Source organism: Drosophila arizonae, chromosome 3 (assembly GCF_054131065.1).
Source record: "Drosophila arizonae isolate 15081-1271.41 chromosome 3, UAZ_ARI_1.0, whole genome shotgun sequence".
Lineage (NCBI taxonomy): Eukaryota > Metazoa > Arthropoda > Insecta > Diptera > Drosophilidae > Drosophila > Drosophila arizonae.
Genome location: NC_142923.1, coordinates 5,847,223 through 5,868,104, shown reverse-complemented (window position 1 = coordinate 5,868,104; position 20,882 = coordinate 5,847,223). Strand labels below are relative to the sequence as shown.

Here is a 20,882-nt window from a genome sequence, read left to right as displayed (position 1 = left end):
CCAGAGATTTGCATTAAAAATATGAAGAATTATCAGTAATAAGCGAAACGACGGAAGACAAGAAAGAGTGAACAAGAATCATGATTTGCATCAATTACACATGAAGCATTCATAAGACAAAATAAAGAGGAAAACGGATTAAGCCAGATAAAGAAATAAAGGAAGTAAGAATAGACAAACAGAGAGGATCTGGTGATGCCAAGATGAGAGAAGAGAGAAAAAGAAAACTGCAAAGAAAGAAGACAGGATATGACACAAAAAAGAAAAGGTAAAAAGAATGAAAAAACGAAGAAATGAAGCCAATGGAGAAGCATACAAGCAACATGAGACGAAGAGAAGCTTACAAGAAAAAAAAAGAGAAGAAAGGCAGAAAAGAAAGAATAAAATACTAAAAGAACGGGATATTAATTTAAAAGAGAGGAAGAAAAGAGTAGAATTAAAAAATAGAAGCAAAAAATTAAATAAAAATAAAGAAAAGATGAAAAAATATTTAGAGGTTATGCAAGACATAAATAAAGGAAGATTAAGTTAAGGAATAAAATAAATCAAAGAAGAATTAAAAAAGCCGATCAAGAAAGGAAAGTGAAAAGCAAGGAGTGAAAATATAAAAAGTTGTGTAGAAAACACAGCTTAGAAGCTAAACAGGAAGCAAAGAACAAAGCAATACGAGAATGTAGGTTAACAGTAGATTGAGAAGTGCAAGAGTCATGGCGAAAAGCAGAGCGAGAAGACGTTGAAGTAGTACCCCAAACAGAACGAAATAGAGAGAGAGAGAGACTAAGATAAAACCGAGAGACATGCTAAGAGAGTGAAAAACAAATCGGAATGCCGAACTAGGAACAGAACTTTAATAGGAATGCGGAACAAGTTCAGTGAGAAAGAAAGTGAAAAGTTAAAAAAAGAAAAAAATCTTGAGCAAAAGAAAAAGTAAAACTACAATTTAAATTTTGGTTAAAACAATTGGAAAGCGCATAGGAGCTTCGTTATACTGAGAAATGTTTTAGTAACTATCTTGACGATCTGGCTGCGGTTGACTTCAGCGTTTCGAGTTTGAGTTTGGGACTTGGCCCTGCACTTGCAGTTAGTCTCGTCACATTGGCAAGTCTGGAAGAGGAATAGGAATAGGAATAGGAATTGGAATAGAAATAGGAATTAAGCAAGCATTCAGCATTTGCTGCGTGACAGCATCTTTTTGACAAATTGAATTTTGCGAAGAACGTGCTGTTGTCTCATGACGCTCCATTTGCTCCGCTGAGCTGCATTGATGATGATGCCACAGACTTTCGAGCGAGCCCGAAACGCGACTGCAGTTGCGGCTAACACCGACTGTTGCCAAAGGGGTTTTTCGGCTACCCCCTCTCCCTCTCTAGCCATGCTGCACTGTACGGTCGACTCCCTTGACGTGGCTCTAAAACTTTTCAATTACATTAGATGCTCAAGTCGATGTCAGAGGGGGCGGTCGGCGACATGTGCTGCTGCTGCTGCTGCTGCTGCTGCTGGTGCTGGTGCTACCCAAGCGCCCGCTGACAAGTCATTAAATGTGACAAATTGCAACAGGGGCGTGGCTTAAAGTCGTTCGCTCCACCAAAGTTTTGGACCTTGGCATTTAATTAAACTAAAGTTAGTCTAGATCCGAAAGCTAATGCAATTCATTAAATATTTACGAATAATGGCCCAGGCACACAACTTTGTTAGTCAATTTATAAATCTCCAACAAGTGCACACACACACACACACACGCATACTCACTCGTGCATCCGTGTATATGTGTGCACAGGAAAAACTATAAGTGGACCACAATGGCTTCTGCTTTTGACTTGTTTTAAATTGGCCAAAGAGAAAGCACAGTCCTTTGGCCGGCCCGGGCAAAGTGAATTCCTTTTTGCTACGCCGTATTTGTATTCTGAGAAATTTTTATATTTTTTACCTGGCAAATTTACCTGCCCTTAAGTAGCATTCGCCTTGCTGCAGTTGGGAGTAACGAACCCAGCTTTTTATTTAATATACATTTTTTCAAGCATAAATCTGCATCAATTTACACTGTGCGCACAGTGCATTAGTTGATTGTGGAATGCGGACAAAATTTGTAATAAAATATTTTTAATTAAATGATATAAAATTTCGAATAATTGAAATGTTATATTAAAACATTATAACCAGATTTAATTGAAAAAAAATAATGACAAACCAATTCAAAAGTTACTGAAATCCGATTATAAAACAAAATAATATAATTAGAATAAGTATTAAAAAAAAAAAAAAAAAAAGTTTTATGTTTTCTAAGCTGGAAATAGAATTTGATATTGTGCAAATGTAATTTGATACTTTTTTGAATTTATATATATAGTTCTCTCTCTCTCTATCTCTATCTCTATGTCTCTTTGAAGAGGTATCATTATAGGCATTGGCATTGCAAACGGATTTCCCTGTAGTCATCATTTTATTAATTGTTACCACTGTGGTAAGCCAGAGGCTATCTGGTGACGCTACAAGCCACGAGAGGCAACAGCAAAGGCAGCAGCAGCATCATGCAACATGCAACAGTCAAGTGCAGAAAATGGCCTCAGCATGTTGCTTCCTGCTGGCAGTGGCCTGGCCTGGTCTGGCCTGGTCTGCCTGGTCAGTTGGTAACAGGCAACTGTCAGTGGGAGCCAGTGGCATCGTATTAACTGATTGATAGACTACAGCTCAATAAATTCAATTGTCACCCGTTGGGTTCTTCGGCTACTGTTACGCTCATAGCGCTCATACTATCGGTTGCTATCGGGCAGATTTATGCGCAGTGGACGCGTTTGGCCAAAAAGGACAAATTGTTAAGTTGGCCCACAAGAGCTCAGAGAGCTCGTTACATAAAGCGCGCATATGACAAGCAATTTGTGTTTATTGCCATGGCCATAAAGATTTGTACGCATAAAGTACAGGCTCTGAGAGCCGTTGACCTTCGTTAGAGATAAGCACACACACACACACATACCCACACATACAGCGCATAAGCGAACACCATTTGGCGTCTCATTAAACGTTCATAAAGTTGATTCGCTTTTTTTTTTGCCTTTGCTGTCGCCGCTTGATTAATATGCAATTTCTTGATGGCAGTTGCCGCCATTAACACACACACACACACCATAAGCCACAAATACATTTGTAAGTGCCCAGCTGTGTGTGTGTGTGTGTGCGGCGTCTACTTGAGCGGTTTGGCTTTTGTTTGGCGAGTGGAAAAAATACTGTGGCAAAAACAAAGGGATAATTTAAACTCTGTCATAAACTAGGTTAGCATCACAGCCACACACACACACACACACCCACTCACACAGACAGCCACATACCCACACATTTACACTCTACCCCCACTCCATGTCTAGCTGCTTTATAATAACTGTCGGTTTTGCGTTTTTTCTTCATCAGCTCTGTTGCCGCCTTTTATTTTGCTCTTTATTTCCTGCTCTTCGTATTTTATTTTTTTTTTTGCAAGACAATACGCGGCGCATTTATTTCATTCACCATTTTTTGCTGGGCGTGGGCGTGCCACAGCCGGGTCATGCGGCATTATGCGCCGCATGCATTTTTTATGCGTCGCAATGGCTTTTATCACATATGCATACATCAGTATCCGATTTTTTTTCTGGTTTTGTTTACTCTCTTACTTTTATTTTTAACTCTTTTCATCTGTTTGCCACATAAATTGGCCACAGAGTTGGGTCGGCCATTGTTATATATACACTCGCCATAATGAAACAGCAGGTTTAAGATTAACTTCCAAAAAATATATATTTAGGTATATTTAATTACAATTTATTGATTAGATTTGCCTAAAAGTTTATTTTGAATTTTTCATTAAATTAAATTATGAATTGTTTAATATTTTATTTTAACAATTATAAAAAAAAAAGAAAAACTACACAATATATTCTTATTATTTGAATTCAAATAACAAAAAATATATTAATATTTGGCGCTCATATGGGGAAAAATAATTATTAAATGTATACTAAACCAAATTTGAGCGGAATTTATTTTTGATGAAATTATTACATATAATAAAATAAGTAAAATATAATTTTTAAAGCCTTTTCACATTACAAAAACCAAAAACAAAATTATATATTTTTTATTTTATATATTTTTTTCTATAACATTGTACGCAACTCTTTGTGCAGATTTTAACTTGTTTTTAATTTAAATTCTTGTTCATATTTCTCCATCATAATATCGTTCAATTTTTCAAATATATATGCATATATGCCCTTGTAGGTTATTTCTATTCCCATTTATTTGTATTTTTCAGTTTTTAAGCTTTTACGCTTTTATTTTATTGTACAACAAAATCTGCACTCGGCTTTTGGTAACAGAATTCAATTAAATTGAAAAATGTATGAAAACAATTTGTATGTTCGATAACTTTTCATTTGTCTGGAGCCACATTGATAAAATGATAGATTGATTGACGAAAAAAATGGGTGTTATTCAAATATTATTAGTGACTGATTGAATGCACATTTGCTCTGCAGTTTTTTGCCCCTTAAATTTGGGAATATTTTCATATGTATATGTAGTAGAAGCAATCAATGAATCTCGGACATACTACGAATAAAGGCAACAACAAATATCGATTCAGGCGCCAGTTAAAAAAAAAATTGAGAATGTAAGCAAAACAATAAAACTTTCTCACGAGCGTTATACGCATACAGAGGCCATTATAAACGATTTAGTGCAGAGTGTTTTATGTTAAGCTACCCTGTAGACAGAGAGTGCTCAAGAAGACCAGGTGAACTGTAAGATAAATGAAGTTAAATGGGCGTAAGGTAAATAAAGTTAAGTTGTGGCTGCTTCTAAATTTTAATACAAACATTAAGCAATATTAAAGAAACTCGACAGAGTTTTTTTTTAATTTAATTTAATTTAACTTAGTTTTTTTTCATTTATCCTAATTTAAGCTCTAAAATATTATGAATACTTTAATCATGCAATTTAGAATTAATGAATTCCAATAAATTATAAGCTCGAACCATTTTTAGGCATTTCATTCAGCTCGACTGCATGCTACCCCCTTCAAGTATATTTACAGTAGCAGGGTATAAAATATACAAATTAAATTGCAGATTCTTTCATGTTGGGGCTTTTGCTCTTTGGCATGGCAGTTGTTATTGTTCTTTCGCTGTTGTTGATGTTGATTTTCATTTTGTTGCTCTCTTTGGCTCGCATTGCTGCTGCTCTTGTTATTGTTGTTGTTTTTGTTTTTATTGAGAACACATGCAAATCGATTATTGTTAACAATTTTTTACCAATGCTTTTAATTTTTTTTTTCTTTTTTTTTTTGCAAGCGCGTGTCGCTACATCGCACCAAACTGATTGGGCAATTCGTTTTAATGGCATTGCATAAACATCAATTAAAAGTGCCTGATAAATCGCACAGCTGTTTTATGCCGTATTCGGTTTAACTATTTATTTAACTTGTAATTGAATTATAACACTTATGCCACGCCCACACCATCCATGCCTGACACTATGTCACCATGGCAATGACCATTGCCCACATCTTTTGCAATGTTTCATTAAATTGTGGAAGGCAATGCTTCGCTGACTTTAACTCCCATTCGAATATTGTTCTTTGTTCTATTGTTCGGCTGAGCTCCGGGTCAGAGGTTAATTGATGATAAATGCATTGACCATTCCGCAACGCGTTATTCATGTGGGGTGCGCGACTCGGTTGGATGAAAATTGACATATCAGAGCGCACCCATTGTATTTGTATAATTCATAAGAATTATGAATGTATTGTCGAATGCTTTCTCTAATGCTGAACGCTGTGCTATGCTGTATTACGAGAGATGCTTTTATGTCATTATTCAAAGTCCATTAAAGTGAGCTTTGAATCAAGTTAAATATGTTAAGGAAACACACGAAAGCTACACAAAGCTTTAGAAAGAGTGACAAATATTTTAAAAGCACATGAAAGCTTATAGAATCTCTTTTCTTCTTCCAAAGCAAAAACTATAATATAATTAACTATAATATAATTTTAAGGACTCTTAAAAATTCATTAAAAATTTAATCATTATTGTAAGCTTTAAAAGTTACTTGAAAGCAGTTTAATGCAATTTATCAACAAATCTCTTAAAAATCTGTAGAAGCAAACAAATTCACATATGAAAAACTATCTATAATTACCTTTCTCTGCATACCTAATTGTGTAAATAGTTCCATCAAATTAATTAAATATTTTATTGATATATCGAATATAATTACCTTCCCTTCCTTAAATGAAACCCCCCAACAAGTCGTACATAAATGTACTGGGTATGCGTCAAGCAGTATTCATTTAATTAATGAGCAATTCATTTAATTATAAACAATGCGAGCAGGCAAAGCACCAAAGCAAAACTCACACAATCTAAATTGAACGACTGATAATGCTGCCCACTTGCCCGAAACACATTTCCCACATGCTTTCAGCACTGACAAGTGCAATGATTTCTCAACACTGGACACTGGGTGGGGCAAAGGCGACATGCATGTCAAGCTGGTGTCAGTTGGGTGGGGGCAGGGGGCCAAAGGGAGGTGTCAATGTAAGGGTAAGCAATACCGTAACACTCGGCATTATGCCAGTGTCAATTGCTACAACAATTTGTTAGTTTGTCAAAGTCTCTATGACAGTGCACTAAATTTGTCAGTTCGTGAATGAAAACGAGAAACGGGAAGCAACGAGAGACGAGAATTCAAGCACTGAGCGCATGAACATTTTTAAATTCATTTCAATTAGCTTTGCTTTAAGTGCATTGAAAACAAAGCTTTAACTGCAATCATGTAATGATGGCATTTAATTATGCTAGAGTACACATTGTAAAGACGAAAAGCGTCGAAAGTGCTGAGTCAATATTTATGGAACACTATTATATTTTTGCATTCATAAATCTTATGGGAGATACATTTTATTAAACACAAGTCTCAAATACACAAAATAATTTAAATAAAATACATAAATATGATATGCATTAGCTCTTTATAATTTAATAGTATTGTATTATTTCTTAATTTTAAAACTTCACAGATGAATTCAGAAACTTGTTCAATTGTTCTTGTCAAATACAAATATTTTTTTCCATTCAAATATTTTTATATTTAAAAAATATATTTTTTTTCTCAGATTATATACTTATTAGGAAAGCATATGGTCGAAAAAGCCATGATTGAAAATTTATAAAAATTAAAATAAAATATAAAATAAAAATAAAAGCATTAGTTCACAATTGAATGCGAAATATAAGTATATCATTTAAATAACATAGAAAACCTAAATCTAAATAAGCTTAGTAGCCAATTTAAGACACAATAAAATTCTTCAGTCGGATGAGCCCAGCTATGAAATACCCTAAACAAAGATATTTTTCGATATCATCAGGAAAATAAGTGGCAAATATTATGAATATATAATATACAGAACTAATATACCAAAACCTTCAAGAATACATGCAATGCAATACAAGAAACTTAAAAATTAGCATGCAACTTTCATTTATAATCGGCGCAAAGAAGCTTATTCAATAATAGAACTATTAATGATCATGTTGGAGTTCAAACCATCCGGTTATTTATAGTTATAGTTTAAAGATTTACTTATTGTTTTATACAAGACAGATTGTAAATAGAATAAAAAATATTAAAAAAATAAAATAAAATGAAAATGTTCAACATTACAAAATATCACCATTACAGATTATCAAATTTAATTTGATATTAAAACAACAACAAAAGTATTCAGTAGTTTTTTTTATGCAAAAATTTTATAAAACTTAAATTTAGCTTTAAAGTGCATCAGGAAACTGGTCCAAAGCTGTATGATAAAATGTGTCCGCCATGTTTTCTGTTTCATTTGTGTTTGAGTATAACTAAGCCAAGCTTCTCGACCTCGCCAGCCTCCAGCTACAGCAAGAGCTCTAGTTATGGCTGTAGCTATGGCTACAGCACATAGTGTCATTTACACACACATACACATGTGTAAATGCGCGGCCTGACACCTGACAGCCACTCAACAGCGAATGGTTGTCGGATTTAAAAATAAAATAAGAACTGAATAATAATAAAATGCGACAGCAACAACAAACGGACAGAGGCAGGGGCATAGTGAGAGCATACATGCAAACATAAATGAAAGGATAACAACAAAAAATAAATAAAGAGTAACAGCGGCGTGTTGACATGCAGCGGCGCCGGCAGAGAGGATGAGCGGCTGAATGACAAGACACTTTTGGCTGTGTCAGTTATGTGACAGGCACAGACAGAGAGAGAGAGAGAGAGAGAGAGAGGGAGAGAGAGAGGGAGAGAGAGAAAGAGGGAGAAATATAGAGAGAGAGAGAGAAACTGAGACCGAGACTGAGACTGAGGCACTCGAGGCACGAGGCTGAAATCACGTTGGCGACTTATTTTTTGTGCGCCTGGCATCGCAGAACTTAAAAGAGATTTCAAGGTGAGGCGCACTTTGTATGCATGCCAACAGAAAAGTCAAAGTTCAAAAGTTTGGACAACAATAAACAGGGGACTTGGGATAGAGATCGGCAGCCAGCAGCTGTAGCTGCTGTATCGTGTACGACCCGCTCATAGCACAAATATGCAAAGTCAAGTGGCAATTTATCATGCAATGCAACATCAACAACAACAAGTGCTACAACGACAACGGCAACAACAGGAGGGGCTGCCATGTGGGGTTAAGTGGTGCCTAGTGCGAGTACAACTAAATTAAATCGACTAACGGACAGCGGGAGAGCAAACCGGCTAGCCGGCAAGCCAACCCAGTGCGTAGGCATGAATGAATCCACACCTACGCCTGGGTAGCACACAATTGCGATTCGCTTTTGTAATTAATACCCTAGACTCGGCAGGTAATGGGTTATGCAGCAAATGAGACCTTATACAAAGCGAAAGCTCGAAATCCATATTGTTAGACATGCAAAGATTTTGTTGCAGGGTATTTACTTTTATATCAAGTGAACAAAATCTAGGAAGAAGAGAACTAGAAGAAATAGTTGAGCTTTAAATTAAAAGAAATATGTATTTGAAACACCCCAACGCCCACACTTTCAGAACTCTGCCCTAGTTAACTGGGGAAAAGAAAAACTGGATTCGTGTTGGCTAGCAGTTGCAATTATAATTTTATTATAAGTAAATATATAATTTTGTTATTGCTGAATGGGGGAAAATGGAATTGTAAGCAGAGACTAAATTAAAGACTAAACTTATACGCATTGAGCAAGGTCATAACAAAATGGTATAATATAGCATAGGGTATCTATGTAACACATCTATGGAACAGCTGCTTAAAATGATACGCATGGGAAATGTTTAGGAAATTTATGAAAATAATTCAAAGATAGGCATGTCTAGACATGTCAATCAATGTATAAAGCCTAGACTTCAAGAATAGAAACTTAAAATATGTACATAGAGCAAGTAGAAAACTATCTCCAATTTTTTTACAATTTACAACAGCTCAATAAAAAATACAGGGTATCCGAAGTTCAATCACATACGTCTAGAGCACACTTTGTCACTGTTTTTTTTTTTCTGTTTTATTACGTTAGAGCCCTCGCGTTAGTTGAATCGATGCGACGCTGACCTTTCCCTCAATTAAAGGCAAGCTCACAAATACAACGCACAGTGCTGTGCAGCAGTAATGCGACCAGCTGCTGCTGCTTCTGCTGCTGCTGCTATTCAACGGACTGTGCTGTGCTGTGCTGTCGACGCTTTGGCTCATTAGACAGCACTACCAGCAGCCGTCGCTTTCATAATTTATTGGTACCTACGGCTGAATCTAATTTCTGGGATTTGCAACAGAGCAAATATGTTAAATACGAGCTGGGAAGCTGGAAGCTGGAAGCTGGAAACTGGAATGGAAGGGAGACGTCTCAGTCGCTACGCAGTTGTTGCTGGGCGAGATAATGGACAAAACCAGCGCTAAGTGCGGCCACAAAAGCCAAGCAATTAACAAGGCGTTTGGTTTAGGAGCTTTACCATTGGCTTGGCCACTCGACAATCCTGGCCAACGAGAACAGCCGCAGCCAAATGGCCAAAGGACGTTCGAGCGGGGCGGCAAAGGCTAACCGGAAATGCACGCAACTCCAGCTGAAGCTGCTGTTGACAAGGCTCTAAAGCATTGGACTGCAACCAAAGACGGCTCGCAGTCAGCAAGTCAGCAACAGACCGCAACTGGGACAGAGCGAGAGAGAGGAGGAGAGGCAGGAAGCGTGGGCCACGCGGCTGGCAGCGGGACTTGGGTGTAATATGCGTAATTAAACAAAACCGCAAGTGGGGCAGTTGCACAACAAGCGGCAAGCAACGCGCAGCAGAACTGAAAAAGTAAAAAAAAAAAAACTATGTGCATATAAAGGATACCACAAACGACACAACAAACACAAGACTACAAGAAGCGCAACTGAATAATTTGTGGAGCTCCACTAAGGCGCTCTCCCTATGCTCTTCATTTTTAGTATATGCACCATACTCTATACATATGTATATTAAAAATAAATATATAAAATATTTACACAAAACAACTTTGTATTTATCTCCTATATATACATATAATTAATTGAATTAAGTATAATTAATTAAATTGAATTGAATTATTCCAAAAAAAATTCATGATTTGGATTACGTTCATTAACAGGAAAAGAAAAATATTAAACACTTTGAAATGTTGAAGAAATGCAAAAAATATTTATATTATGTGCACGCAAAAAAAAAATAAAAATTAAAAAAAATCGCACACACACAAACTCTGACTTAATCAAAAATTTGTTGAGTATTTTTTTCGCATATTTTTATTCTGCAGAAATAACAAGTAATTAAATGAAATTATTTGAGCATGAGCGAATTCTTAAGCTGAATCGCTTTAGTGAGCCAGATAAAAACTTAAATAAAAAACAAAAGAAAATCTTGTTAAAAAATTTGAATAAATTTCTTTAATTAATAAACCAATTAAAAATGACCAAAACTTTAGCATACCATAAATTAAATTAAAATACATATACGAAATATTTAGTAATATTCTAATATATGCAAATTAAAATGCTTTATAATTTTCATGAAAATCTAAACTTCATTATAAATATTTTCAAGCATTTTAATATATATGAAAACATTAAACATTGTATTTAATTTTAAATTAATTAATTTTCCAAACTACGAAGTTTGTTGTATTTTCAACAGTCGAATAGCGCATTAAAGTGTTTGTAATGTTTAAATAGCCAATAAAAATTGGCTTAAATTATAACATGCTGTAGTCTCCAAGGGAAACCCCACACATCAATCAATTGCCTCGGAGAACAGTTAAACTGTAATTAACATAGCTTCTCAGCTTACAAAGCGCCTGACGAAGTGTTAATGCCCAGCGAGTGAGCTGAGCCGTTTAAATTAAATATTTGCCGGGCAGCAATGCTTGGCGTGAGCCGGAGAGTGTCAAGAAGTAAAGCAAAGAGTTGAAATGCAGCAGCGCCACATTAATCTGGAGCATGCAGATTGAAGTGTCGCTCTGCTCTGTGAATCTGTCTGTGATGACAAGTTGAGCCGGGTCCGAAACGAAACGCCTTAATCCCTGTCAGACTTAAATGCTGCATATTCTGGAGACAGAATGCCGTGCACTTAAACCTCAACTCGACTCGATTGAGCTTGGTTGCGTCACCGTTCATTGATTTCACCTGTAAACGGAATATGCAACAATGTGAAATCGATTTTGCATTAGCCACGAAACACTTGAGCCAGAAACACCAAAGGCCCCAAGCAAAATATATTGATGAGCAAACAACAACGCAACAGTGGCTATGGCAGAAGACGAACGTGATAAAATATACGAAAAAAAATGGCAATGGAAACATGTAAACTATAAAGGGAGAATTCTTGAGACTTCAACAAAAGTGAAACATGTACTCTAAAAGAGAACCCAAGCCCCACAAGCCAGGCCTGGATTCATAGAGGCAGTTAACCCAGTTAGCTGGGATTTGAAATGCAAAACTGTCTAAGAGATAATTATCAAGTCAAGAGCAATGTTTCTGCACATACAAATGGGAATATAAACATTATATTTTCATCCATTATATAAATGTATGAAAAGAAATATATTTATATCTGAACTTAGCTAAGAGCATATAAAAGGAGTTTAAAACTAAATTAGTAGAACAGTTGGCATGAAACTCTGTTTAAAGGAATTTATATACTATAAAACTCCAGTTGAACATATCGAATAACCACTGTGAGGAACTCACTCAGCTGTCAAACTAACAACAAAGTGAACTTAATTTAACGAAGACTTTTGCAGACCAGCCCGAAGCTGCCTCTTTCATAAGAAAGAGGGTATAAGCCCAGCAAATTCATAGCATAACTATATTTAAATAAATATATAAAACTCTGGCTAAACTCATCTAGGGGCCACTGTATTGGCCAGAGAATTCACTCACCTGTTAAAGCAGCCAAATTTAGCATGAATCCAATTAGACGCATCGCGAACGCTGCTTGCTCCTTGTTCAATATTGTAAATATGAATTGTTATTTTAGCGGAATTTATTGAGCTGCTATTGCAAGTGGCAAATTTTGATGCATTTATTGCACTTGTTATCAGCAATTTTTGTGCCCAAGCACCGCCAGGCACTTCAATTGCTAGGCATTAGTTTTGAAGTTGTTGCTGTTGCTGTTGTTGCTAATTGTGAACACACCGATCCGACACGAGAGCCAACGAAGAGAGTGTGCGAACAAGACAGAGACAGAGAGACAGAGAGCGAGTGGGAGTGAGCGACAGAGGGCCGAGAGCCGGAGTCTGAGCTTGAAGCTTACACGAAGTGTAAGCCAACCAACGCGCACGAATTTCACTTTATCATTGAATATAATTTTTTTTTTCCAATCTCTTCGCTCGCAAATTGAGCGTTACACGAACGTTGCGTTAGCAACAATGCGCATGTCCCGTGCAACATTTGGCCGATGCTAAATGTTGCCAGCAACATGCACGAAGCGTCTATAAATAAATTTTGAAAATTACATACTAAAAACAAAGGAGTTTCCTCCAAAAGTGTATATCAAATCATTAGTTATTTAAAATGTTTTAAAGATATTTTTAATAGATTTTAAACGCATTGGAAAAAACTGATTTTAGCAACTTCAAAAATAAGTAACTAATTTTGGTCTTACAAAATCCCGCGCATTTTTTGAATTTGTATCAACATGTTGCTAATGAAGGGGTAAAACATAACGAGTGTTGCAGGAGCTCAGTCGAAATGTGGAGACACTTTGTCGAAAGCTCATGCAGCTTTTTAATATCTACGGCTGGGGTAGGACCTTGGGGTTAAACATGTATAACATATAACGTATAACACATGTCGTATATCATATAACGTATAACATATAACGTATAACATACTACGTATAATAGATAAATGCTGTTATGGCTCAAAATTGCGCAATTCACCACACATACTATAAAGAAAAACCAAGTTAACTGACGAAACCTGGCATTTTATAACACTTAGTGTTATAATTGTTATAGCAAGTACATTTATAAAATAAATATTTTAGATGAGACACAAACCATGCTATAATGATATGGAATGACACTTAAGCGATTAAGCGAACGGTTATCATTAAGTTAATTAAATGCAGATTTAAATAAACAAAGCTCAACGATTGTTTCCCAGGCGTACATCAGCCAATGCTTTATCAAAGAATTTGTTTATTTATTAAAAAATTATTTATTTATAATTATAACGATGTATGTATTAAAATACTTATATTTCTTAAATAAGAAATGCCGCACCTCCATATTATAGCGCTGCCACTATCGATCAGAAATAAAAGTTCAGCATATGCACTGATGATGACAACACTACGAAAATTGGCAATATTTTCTTATCAGTAAGCTTATAGCGTAGTCCGACGGTAATCACATAGCTTCGTTTGGTGTTGAAAGAGCGATAAAATAAAATATGTGTGATCAAGATAAATCAAATTCAGGAACTAAAGAGGAACAAATAACTTCTGATTCATCTAATGAATTCCTCGATGGAGCCTGCTTCTCTGTGGAACCCACGAAATATCATTCTACGAGCAGCAACGTTGCCGTTATGGTTACTCATCGATATGCATTCGAATATAAAATGTCTCATCCGCATCGCGGGCTGGCAATGATCTTCAGCCATGAGCACTTCAATAAGAAACGTCTGTCATTACGACCCGAATCAGTTATCGACAGCGAAAATTTAAGTCGTGTGCTCAAAAAATTGGGTTTCGATGTACGGATTTACAAAGACCTGTGTCACAAGGAACTAAAGGAAACACTAAATAACGCTGTTGGCATGGATCATTCGAATAACGATTGCATTCTAGTCGCTCTGCTGACGCATGGCAAAAACAATAAGGTCTATGCTCGTGATCATTCCTATGAGTTGGAGCACATTTGGGAAGCCTTCGCAGCTGACAAGTGCCTCACACTAGCGGGCAAACCGAAGATAATTATTGTCCAGGCCTGTCGAGGCAATCTGAGAGATCCAGGCTATTCCGTTCATTCCAAGGGACATACGGAAACGGACGGTGATTCGGAGAGCAGCTATAGGATACCAAGATTCGCCGATTTTTTAGTTGCCTTTTGCACAGTTCCTAATTACAGATCGTGGAGCAATACCTTAAAGGGCAGCTGGTTTATATACAATCTATGCGAGGAGCTGGAAGCCAATGCCCTTTCAATGAATATGCTCAGTCTACTTACCTTTGTCTCCCAGCGCGTGGCCAATTGTGAGAGTGACGAAACACAAGGAAAACAAATAAGCTGCTGCATGTCCACGCTGACACGGGTTTTGAATTTCTAAAAATAAAAAATTAAATTAAAAGAAAATATAAAAAAAAAACACACACACATATGTATATTCCCAAATGCCTGTATAAACAATCACATAAAACTATCACATATAAAAATTTATATATATTTGATTTTTGTACTTTTACATTAAAAACATTAGACTTACTTTTATTATACAACTTTTATTATAAAAAAAAGTTGAAAAAAAAATTCAATAATACAGCTCTGTATATATTAAAACATAATAATACCTTACCTTACATTTGAATAAATAAAATATATATATATATATATTTGAGAAATAAATAATAATAAAATATAAATTAAATACTAATAAAATTAAAAGAACTTTTTTCAAATATATTCCTTTCTTTTCTGTTTGAATTTTATTTTTAGACTGAGATTTTAACTCAACTATATCGATGACCTAATCGATATTTTTATCAATTCAATATGCACATCTCTAGCTAATCGCCTATTATTAAATCTTAACACACCCACGTCGGCATCCAACAAGTAGGGTTTCGAAGTGTATAATTTGTAAACAATGTATTTTCATAAAATTATTGGTGTTATATACCTGGGGATTGTTACTGTATACGGTGCTGGCATAGAGCGCGTTGATGATACCGATTTAATACACATTCTAACCGGCGAAGGCGATGTGGTTGCATTGTTTACGCGCGGGAACTGCGCGGAGTGCGACAAATATGAAAGCATTGTTGACAATATTCAGGAAGAAGTTAAGCAATCGCTGGGAGCATCTGTTGTGCAGGCCCACGATAGCAATTTAATACATATCTACGATCCTAGCAGGGAGCCGGCATTGTTATATTTCCGTCGCGGAATACCAATACTCTATAATGGAGCGATTGACGGAGAAGAAATTATACAATTTTTCAATGATAACCGTGAGCCAGCGGTGAAGGAACTTTCTGATGACAACTTCGAGCATTTGACGCAAGCCTCAACTGGAGCCACTACGGGAGACTGGTTTGTTTTTTTCTACTCCGCGGAATGTGTGCTCTGCCAGCGTCTATATGCCGTTTGGGAGTCCGTTGGTGGCTCACTAAAACGCAAGATAAACGTGGCACGAATGAATTCGCTGGCCGCTGGCTCGTCCACTGCGAATCGGCTAAAGGTTTCGACAACTCCTGAATTCGTTTTCTTGCGCCAAGGCAAAATCTATCGGTACACTTCGAAGGAATATACTCCAAAAGCTTTCATCGAGTTTGCCGAGGGTGGATATAGAAAAATTAATCATCCAGAGACTGTTCCCAAGCCATCCAGTTTTATGGATGAACTATCTTTTGAACAAGTTATAGATTATATCAATAACCAGGGTACGCTTCCATTGGCATTTATTGGGACGCTCATGGTTTTATTTCTTCTACTTATTGTTAAACGTCTGTTTAAAACGCCGTCAAAGAAAGCCGTGAATAAAAAAGACAAATAGTTTGGGAAGCGGGTAAAAATAAGTGTAGCTCAGTTTATATTTGGCATATGACATTCCTTGTACATCAACTTTTGTACTTAAAATAATATACATATTTAATAAAAAACATTTTTATTTTAAAGTAAATTATACAACCTCGATTGTTTGCTATCGATATATATCGCTGGCTCTTGCTAATTTCAGGTATTTAGACGTTTGCATTAATCGGTCACACTGTTCATAAAATAATATTTGCAAAGAAAGTTTACTATGGTCGGATCAAATTTTGGCATTATCTACCATCCGAGTGCTGGCGGCGGCTCATCTGGTCAAGCCAACACAAGCAGCGGCACAGCTTCTGGAGCCAGCGGTGGCAATAGCTTCAATTCGATTTCGGGCGGCGATCGTTCTGCACCAGCATCGCATCTCAGCGATTTTATGTTGCAACTAGAGGACTACACACCGCTGCTGCCTGATGCTGGTAGCTATTCCTTAATACACATTTAATACACATAATTTACCTCAACAATGTTGGACTTTCAGTCACTTCGCATTATTTGAATATGGGCGGCTTTCATGCGGATGACAAGCGCATTGTTCGACTAATTTCCATAGCAACTCAGAAATACATGTCGGACATCATTGACGATGCACTGCAGCATTCGAAGGCGCGCACACACATGCAAAACTCAAATACACCCGGTGGCTCAAAGGTGAGTTGCTGTTGTTCATATATACGTACAATAAATGTGTTTATTTTGATATAACTTTATTATAGGCTAAGGATCGCAAATTTACCTTAACCATGGAAGATTTGCAGCCAGCACTAGCTGACTACGGCATTAATGTGCGAAAAATGGACTATAGCCAGTAGGCAATTCGGCAATTTAATATTAAGTTATTTTATTTAAGTTACATTCATAAAAAATTTCTCAAATGAAAAGAAAGCCCCCCAAGATTGCGCTCTTGTAATCGAGCTCCAAATAAATGTTGACAAAAATTCAGTTTGATGTCTTAAAACTTAAATTAAAGTTAGGATAATATCTTTACAGGTTTTAAATCACTAGATTCATAATACATTCTAGCTAATCGACTATTTATCGACACATTAGAAATCTTTTAAAGCTATTGCTGGTACCTCCCGCCACTTTGAAGGCTAAAACACCAGTGAGAATCGTTACAACATAGTTGGGCACGAGACTGGCCCAGTACAGGCCATCCGCATTCAGTAGCGTCAACAGGGAGACGAAAAGATGTGAGCCAACTACGTAGAAAATATGTAGATAGTTATTTGTATCAAAAGCGTTGAAGAAGATGACGCTCCAGAATGTGTGCAACAGGACAATTGAAAGCACTTGGACAGCCGAGGTGACGAAAAATATTTCAGAGCCGCCCTTGAGACCCATTGTGCCAGGTCCAGTCTTCAAATATATAATGAACACTGATTAGAATATTTATTTAATATAGCTAATGAGTCACGCACCATATCAGCCAGCACATTAACCAGCGCAAACAAACCCGATATGATCCCGAATCCAAGCCCTGAAACATAGGCCAAAATATGCTTGTTTTCCGTGATCCGAGTGTCCTCAGCCACGGCGTGCAATGCTTGCTCTGTGCTGCGCAAAATGCGATAGATGATGTAGCGAAAACATTCCTGGAAGAGCACAGAGAACACCACACCAAAGGCCAGTACATCACGCAGAGGAACAATCGCAAACCACAGCATCGACGACAACAGCAACGAAAGCAGCCAAAAGAAGGCGGCTGCTATGAGCATTATGATGCGCATGGAGTCATTGGCAATAGTGAGCACAAACAGTGCAAACGGTGTGCCAAATGCAATCAGTGTACAACCAAAAAATTCGGGTAGCGTCATATTTATTGTCACAAAAAAGAAAAACCGCCCACTCTGACAGCTTTTTGCTTTTTTTACTTTGCGGTGACAGGCCGATGACAATTAACGAGTCTCTGTAGTCGTGTAACTTATCGATAGCGATAGCAGTGTTTGCAGGCACTCCCTCAAATACAGCATATTGAATTTACAAGCGGCTGGCTGAATAGCAACATTATTATTTCTTAAAAATAATTATTACTTGCAGGCTTAAAATATATATAATCCTGACATTAGATAGGCATATATTAAATAATTAAGTTATGGCAGCAAAAAGTATTCAATATTCATAAGAATCCGTTTACATTCATTTATAATTTAGCCATGTAGAGTATTCCATATTCAGTTAATTGCTTAACTATCGAGTGAAGATAATTTTAAATAAGCTGTTCGTGCGTGAGCTACGTCGTGTAAACATATCGGCAACGATAAACTAATGTTTACATACGCTTTCGAAACTGCAGTTGGTTTTCATAATTGTGCCTGCACTAAAAGGGTTAAAAATTATTAAATTATTTTAAAACAATTAATATAATTGCATAGTTGTGATTTTTCCTTAAACGAATATCAGAAACCGTATATAATGAATAACTAATACACAACAATGCGGGTACTCTACATATGCACTTTCAAACCCGAACCCCAAGAGAGCATTTGATAGTCGTTGTAGTGTGTTGTCGAGATTAAGACAAAGGCGCCCCACTTACTTGCGCACTGGGCTCGTCAATGTTTTGGTTTGGGTCTTTGGGGATTAGTCACTCGAAGATTCGCAAGCATAATACAAACGCCACAGAAGTAATTAAATTGATATTAGCGGAAAATTCATATTGCACCACTGTTAAGTAATTTATTTATGTGGCTGGATTTACAAGTGAGCAGACAATTGCATAAACAAGTGCACCAAAGCGATAGTTAACTGTAATTGCATTCGACTACTTTCAACTTTCTAGTGCATGCTGTGATGGCGAAACGTCTACTGCCACACCAGCCGTCTGAGGATGGTCCGCATCCGGACGACGAGCCTGATAGTCCAGCCATTGAGGCGGCCGCCTTGGACATACCGTCACTGGCTGTTGACCCGACGGGTCAGAAAGGTGAGCTAATTAGAATCCAAAGTGCAATTTTTTATATTATATATACATATGTATATTTTAGCGTTCTGGGAGAGCTACAATCCAGCTAAAAAGTTTCGTCCCACTGCTGATGGCAGCTTGGAATTACGTTTTGAGATTTTGCTAGCCCACATAATGCCTCGCGAGAACGAGGATGTGAAAATCAAACGCTTCGTCATTTACGAGCTAACTGTGCGCCAGGACTCCAGCACCATGGATGAGCAACCGGCCAAGATTGAGCGCCGCTATACAGACTTCCGGGATCTTTATCAGTGCCTTAAACGGGAGCTGCCCAACGAGCTAGCCAGCATTAACTTTCCCAGCAAGGTGCTCATGGGCAACTTCTCAGCGGAGCTGATTGCCGAACGCAGCGCTGCCTTCGAAACATTTCTTACGCATATCGCCAGGAACACAAAGCTGCGGGATTCGGAGGCATTTCTACGCTTTTTGCAGCACGACGAACTGACCCGGGCTTGCCAGTATCTGGATGAGCGACGCAACGAGATGGCCATACCGATACTCGAGAACTGTTTTCGTCTGTTGAACAAGATCTTCATGAATCGATCGCGACCCGTACTGCTAATACTCTGCCGCCTGGTGGCTGCCTGCACCGCCTCACCGGTGCCCCATCACTCAGCGGAACGTTGGGCTCTGCTCGCACTCAGCCGCTTCGATACGCTATGTGATATTGACTTACTGCCGCTCTACATACCCCTGCTGCACACCTGTGCACACTTGTGGTAGGCACTATGAGCTCTTATTGAACAATTCGTATATGTATTTGTTGATTGCTTGCTTTCAGGTGGCAACGGGGTCAGGATCAGAAGCCCATAACGGATCGCTTGACGGAGATGTCCAGGCAGGGCATTAATACGGCTAATATCACCAGCCTAATGCAGGCAATTCACAAGCTGGATCCCCGCACTGAAACCATCTGAATGCACAATGTACACAATACCCATACATACACACACACACATATATACTCATACTCATACATATACGCCCTCGAGCTGTAGTGCTAAGCTAAAAGTGCAATTAGTAACAATTATCGTGCAATTAGAAACGTTTGTCATATTTATATTTACATGTCTCACGGCCCTTCCACATCCGTCAACTTTTTGTTTAGTGTTTCATGTATGTCTAATATCTTATATGTCTAATAATAAATGTCTAGTAAGTTATGTTGCGTAGCTTCGCCATTTAACGTCATTGTAACTGTAGCGAATGCTAATGGTAATCCCTCTGAACACAAATGAAATTGTCTAAGAATTAACATTCCTGTAATATCAAACAATCTATTATCGAAATATGGAGAATTATATTAAGAACAACATTATCAAATATATAATAGGAACGATAGTCTGAATCATTTTGTTGTGCATTTCTTATATTGGTAGGCATATATATAGATGCGTCATTTCGCAAATGAAATGAGAAACTACGTCAATTGTTAGCTGTGCTGCATGAATATTTTAAATGCTTATCCAGAAATATCTAAAAATGAAATTAAATGAAAAGCACGTATCACTTTTCCTAAGTGAGCTCATCATACGCGCTGAACTAGAATATCGGAATCTCTGATCTTCAGAGGTCAGACCGGATGACTGT

The 20,882-nt window shown here is 37.2% G+C and overlaps 5 protein-coding genes and 1 pseudogene across 7 annotated transcripts in view; 4 read left to right on the top strand and 2 right to left on the bottom strand.

Annotated features, from left to right (window-relative positions):
* fipi (factor of interpulse interval) overlaps positions 1–12,880 on the bottom strand; it is a 92,465-nt gene extending 79,585 nt beyond the window's left edge. For 2 of the 3 annotated variants that reach the window (XM_089466321.1, XM_089466322.1), the window contains exon 1: positions 12,447–12,880. Coding sequence is in view for 2 of the 3 variants with exons in the window: in XM_089466322.1 (XP_089322448.1) it covers positions 12,447–12,489 (43 nt within the window). In the remaining variant the exon portion in view is untranslated. The remainder of the gene's footprint in view (positions 1–12,446) is intronic. The other variant, XM_018002800.2, reaches the window with a different exon arrangement.
* Positions 12,881–13,854: 974 nt separating this feature from the next.
* On the top strand, positions 13,855–14,950 carry LOC108609625 (caspase drICE pseudogene; annotated as a pseudogene).
* A 340-nt stretch (positions 14,951–15,290) lies between these two features.
* LOC108610611 (uncharacterized) lies at positions 15,291–16,412 on the top strand. The gene has a single exon (XM_018002805.2). It carries the CDS (start codon positions 15,378–15,380, stop codon positions 16,284–16,286), a length of 909 nt encoding a protein of 302 aa, XP_017858294.1. The 5' UTR covers positions 15,291–15,377; the 3' UTR covers positions 16,287–16,412.
* Positions 16,413–16,535: 123 nt separating this feature from the next.
* On the top strand, positions 16,536–17,269 carry Taf10b (TBP-associated factor 10b). The gene is made up of 3 exons (XM_018002809.2): positions 16,536–16,746; positions 16,809–16,978; positions 17,044–17,269. The coding sequence occupies exons 1-3, from the start codon at positions 16,536–16,538 to the stop codon at positions 17,137–17,139; spliced, it is 477 nt and encodes a 158-aa protein (XP_017858298.1). The 3' UTR covers positions 17,140–17,269.
* aph-1 (gamma-secretase subunit Aph-1) lies at positions 17,152–18,263 on the bottom strand. The gene is made up of 2 exons (XM_018002806.2): positions 17,749–18,263; positions 17,152–17,686 (listed from the first exon to the last, which is right to left on the bottom strand). The coding sequence occupies exons 1-2, from the start codon at positions 18,142–18,144 to the stop codon at positions 17,363–17,365; spliced, it is 720 nt and encodes a 239-aa protein (XP_017858295.1). The 5' UTR covers positions 18,145–18,263; the 3' UTR covers positions 17,152–17,362.
* A 325-nt stretch (positions 18,264–18,588) lies between these two features.
* Snx21 (Sorting nexin 21) lies at positions 18,589–20,640 on the top strand. Its single transcript, XM_018002802.2, has 4 exons — positions 18,589–19,030; positions 19,110–19,253; positions 19,315–20,011; positions 20,074–20,640. Coding segments are annotated over exons 1-4 (978 nt in total). The 5' UTR covers positions 18,589–19,029; the 3' UTR covers positions 20,210–20,640.
* Positions 20,641–20,882: the final 242 nt, after the last annotated feature.

Excerpts from the sequence above, each read along its gene's own strand:
- LOC108610611 (XM_018002805.2), top strand. The coding sequence starts at position 15,378 with ATGTATTTTCATAAAATTATTGGTGTTATATACCTGGGGATTGTTACT.
- Taf10b (XM_018002809.2), top strand. The coding sequence starts at position 16,536 with ATGGTCGGATCAAATTTTGGCATTATCTACCATCCGAGTGCTGGCGGC. Across the intron at positions 16,747-16,808 it reads ACCGCTGCTGCCTGATGCTG|TCACTTCGCATTATTTGAAT; the intron begins GTAGCTATTCCT and ends TTGGACTTTCAG. Across the intron at positions 16,979-17,043 it reads ATACACCCGGTGGCTCAAAG|GCTAAGGATCGCAAATTTAC; the intron begins GTGAGTTGCTGT and ends ACTTTATTATAG.
- aph-1 (XM_018002806.2), bottom strand. The coding sequence starts at position 18,144 with ATGACGCTACCCGAATTTTTTGGTTGTACACTGATTGCATTTGGCACA. Across the intron at positions 17,687-17,748 it reads TTAATGTGCTGGCTGATATG|ACTGGACCTGGCACAATGGG; the intron begins GTGCGTGACTCA and ends ATATATTTGAAG.
- Snx21 (XM_018002802.2), top strand. Across the intron at positions 19,254-19,314 it reads TGACCCGACGGGTCAGAAAG|CGTTCTGGGAGAGCTACAAT; the intron begins GTGAGCTAATTA and ends TGTATATTTTAG. Across the intron at positions 20,012-20,073 it reads CACACCTGTGCACACTTGTG|GTGGCAACGGGGTCAGGATC; the intron begins GTAGGCACTATG and ends GCTTGCTTTCAG.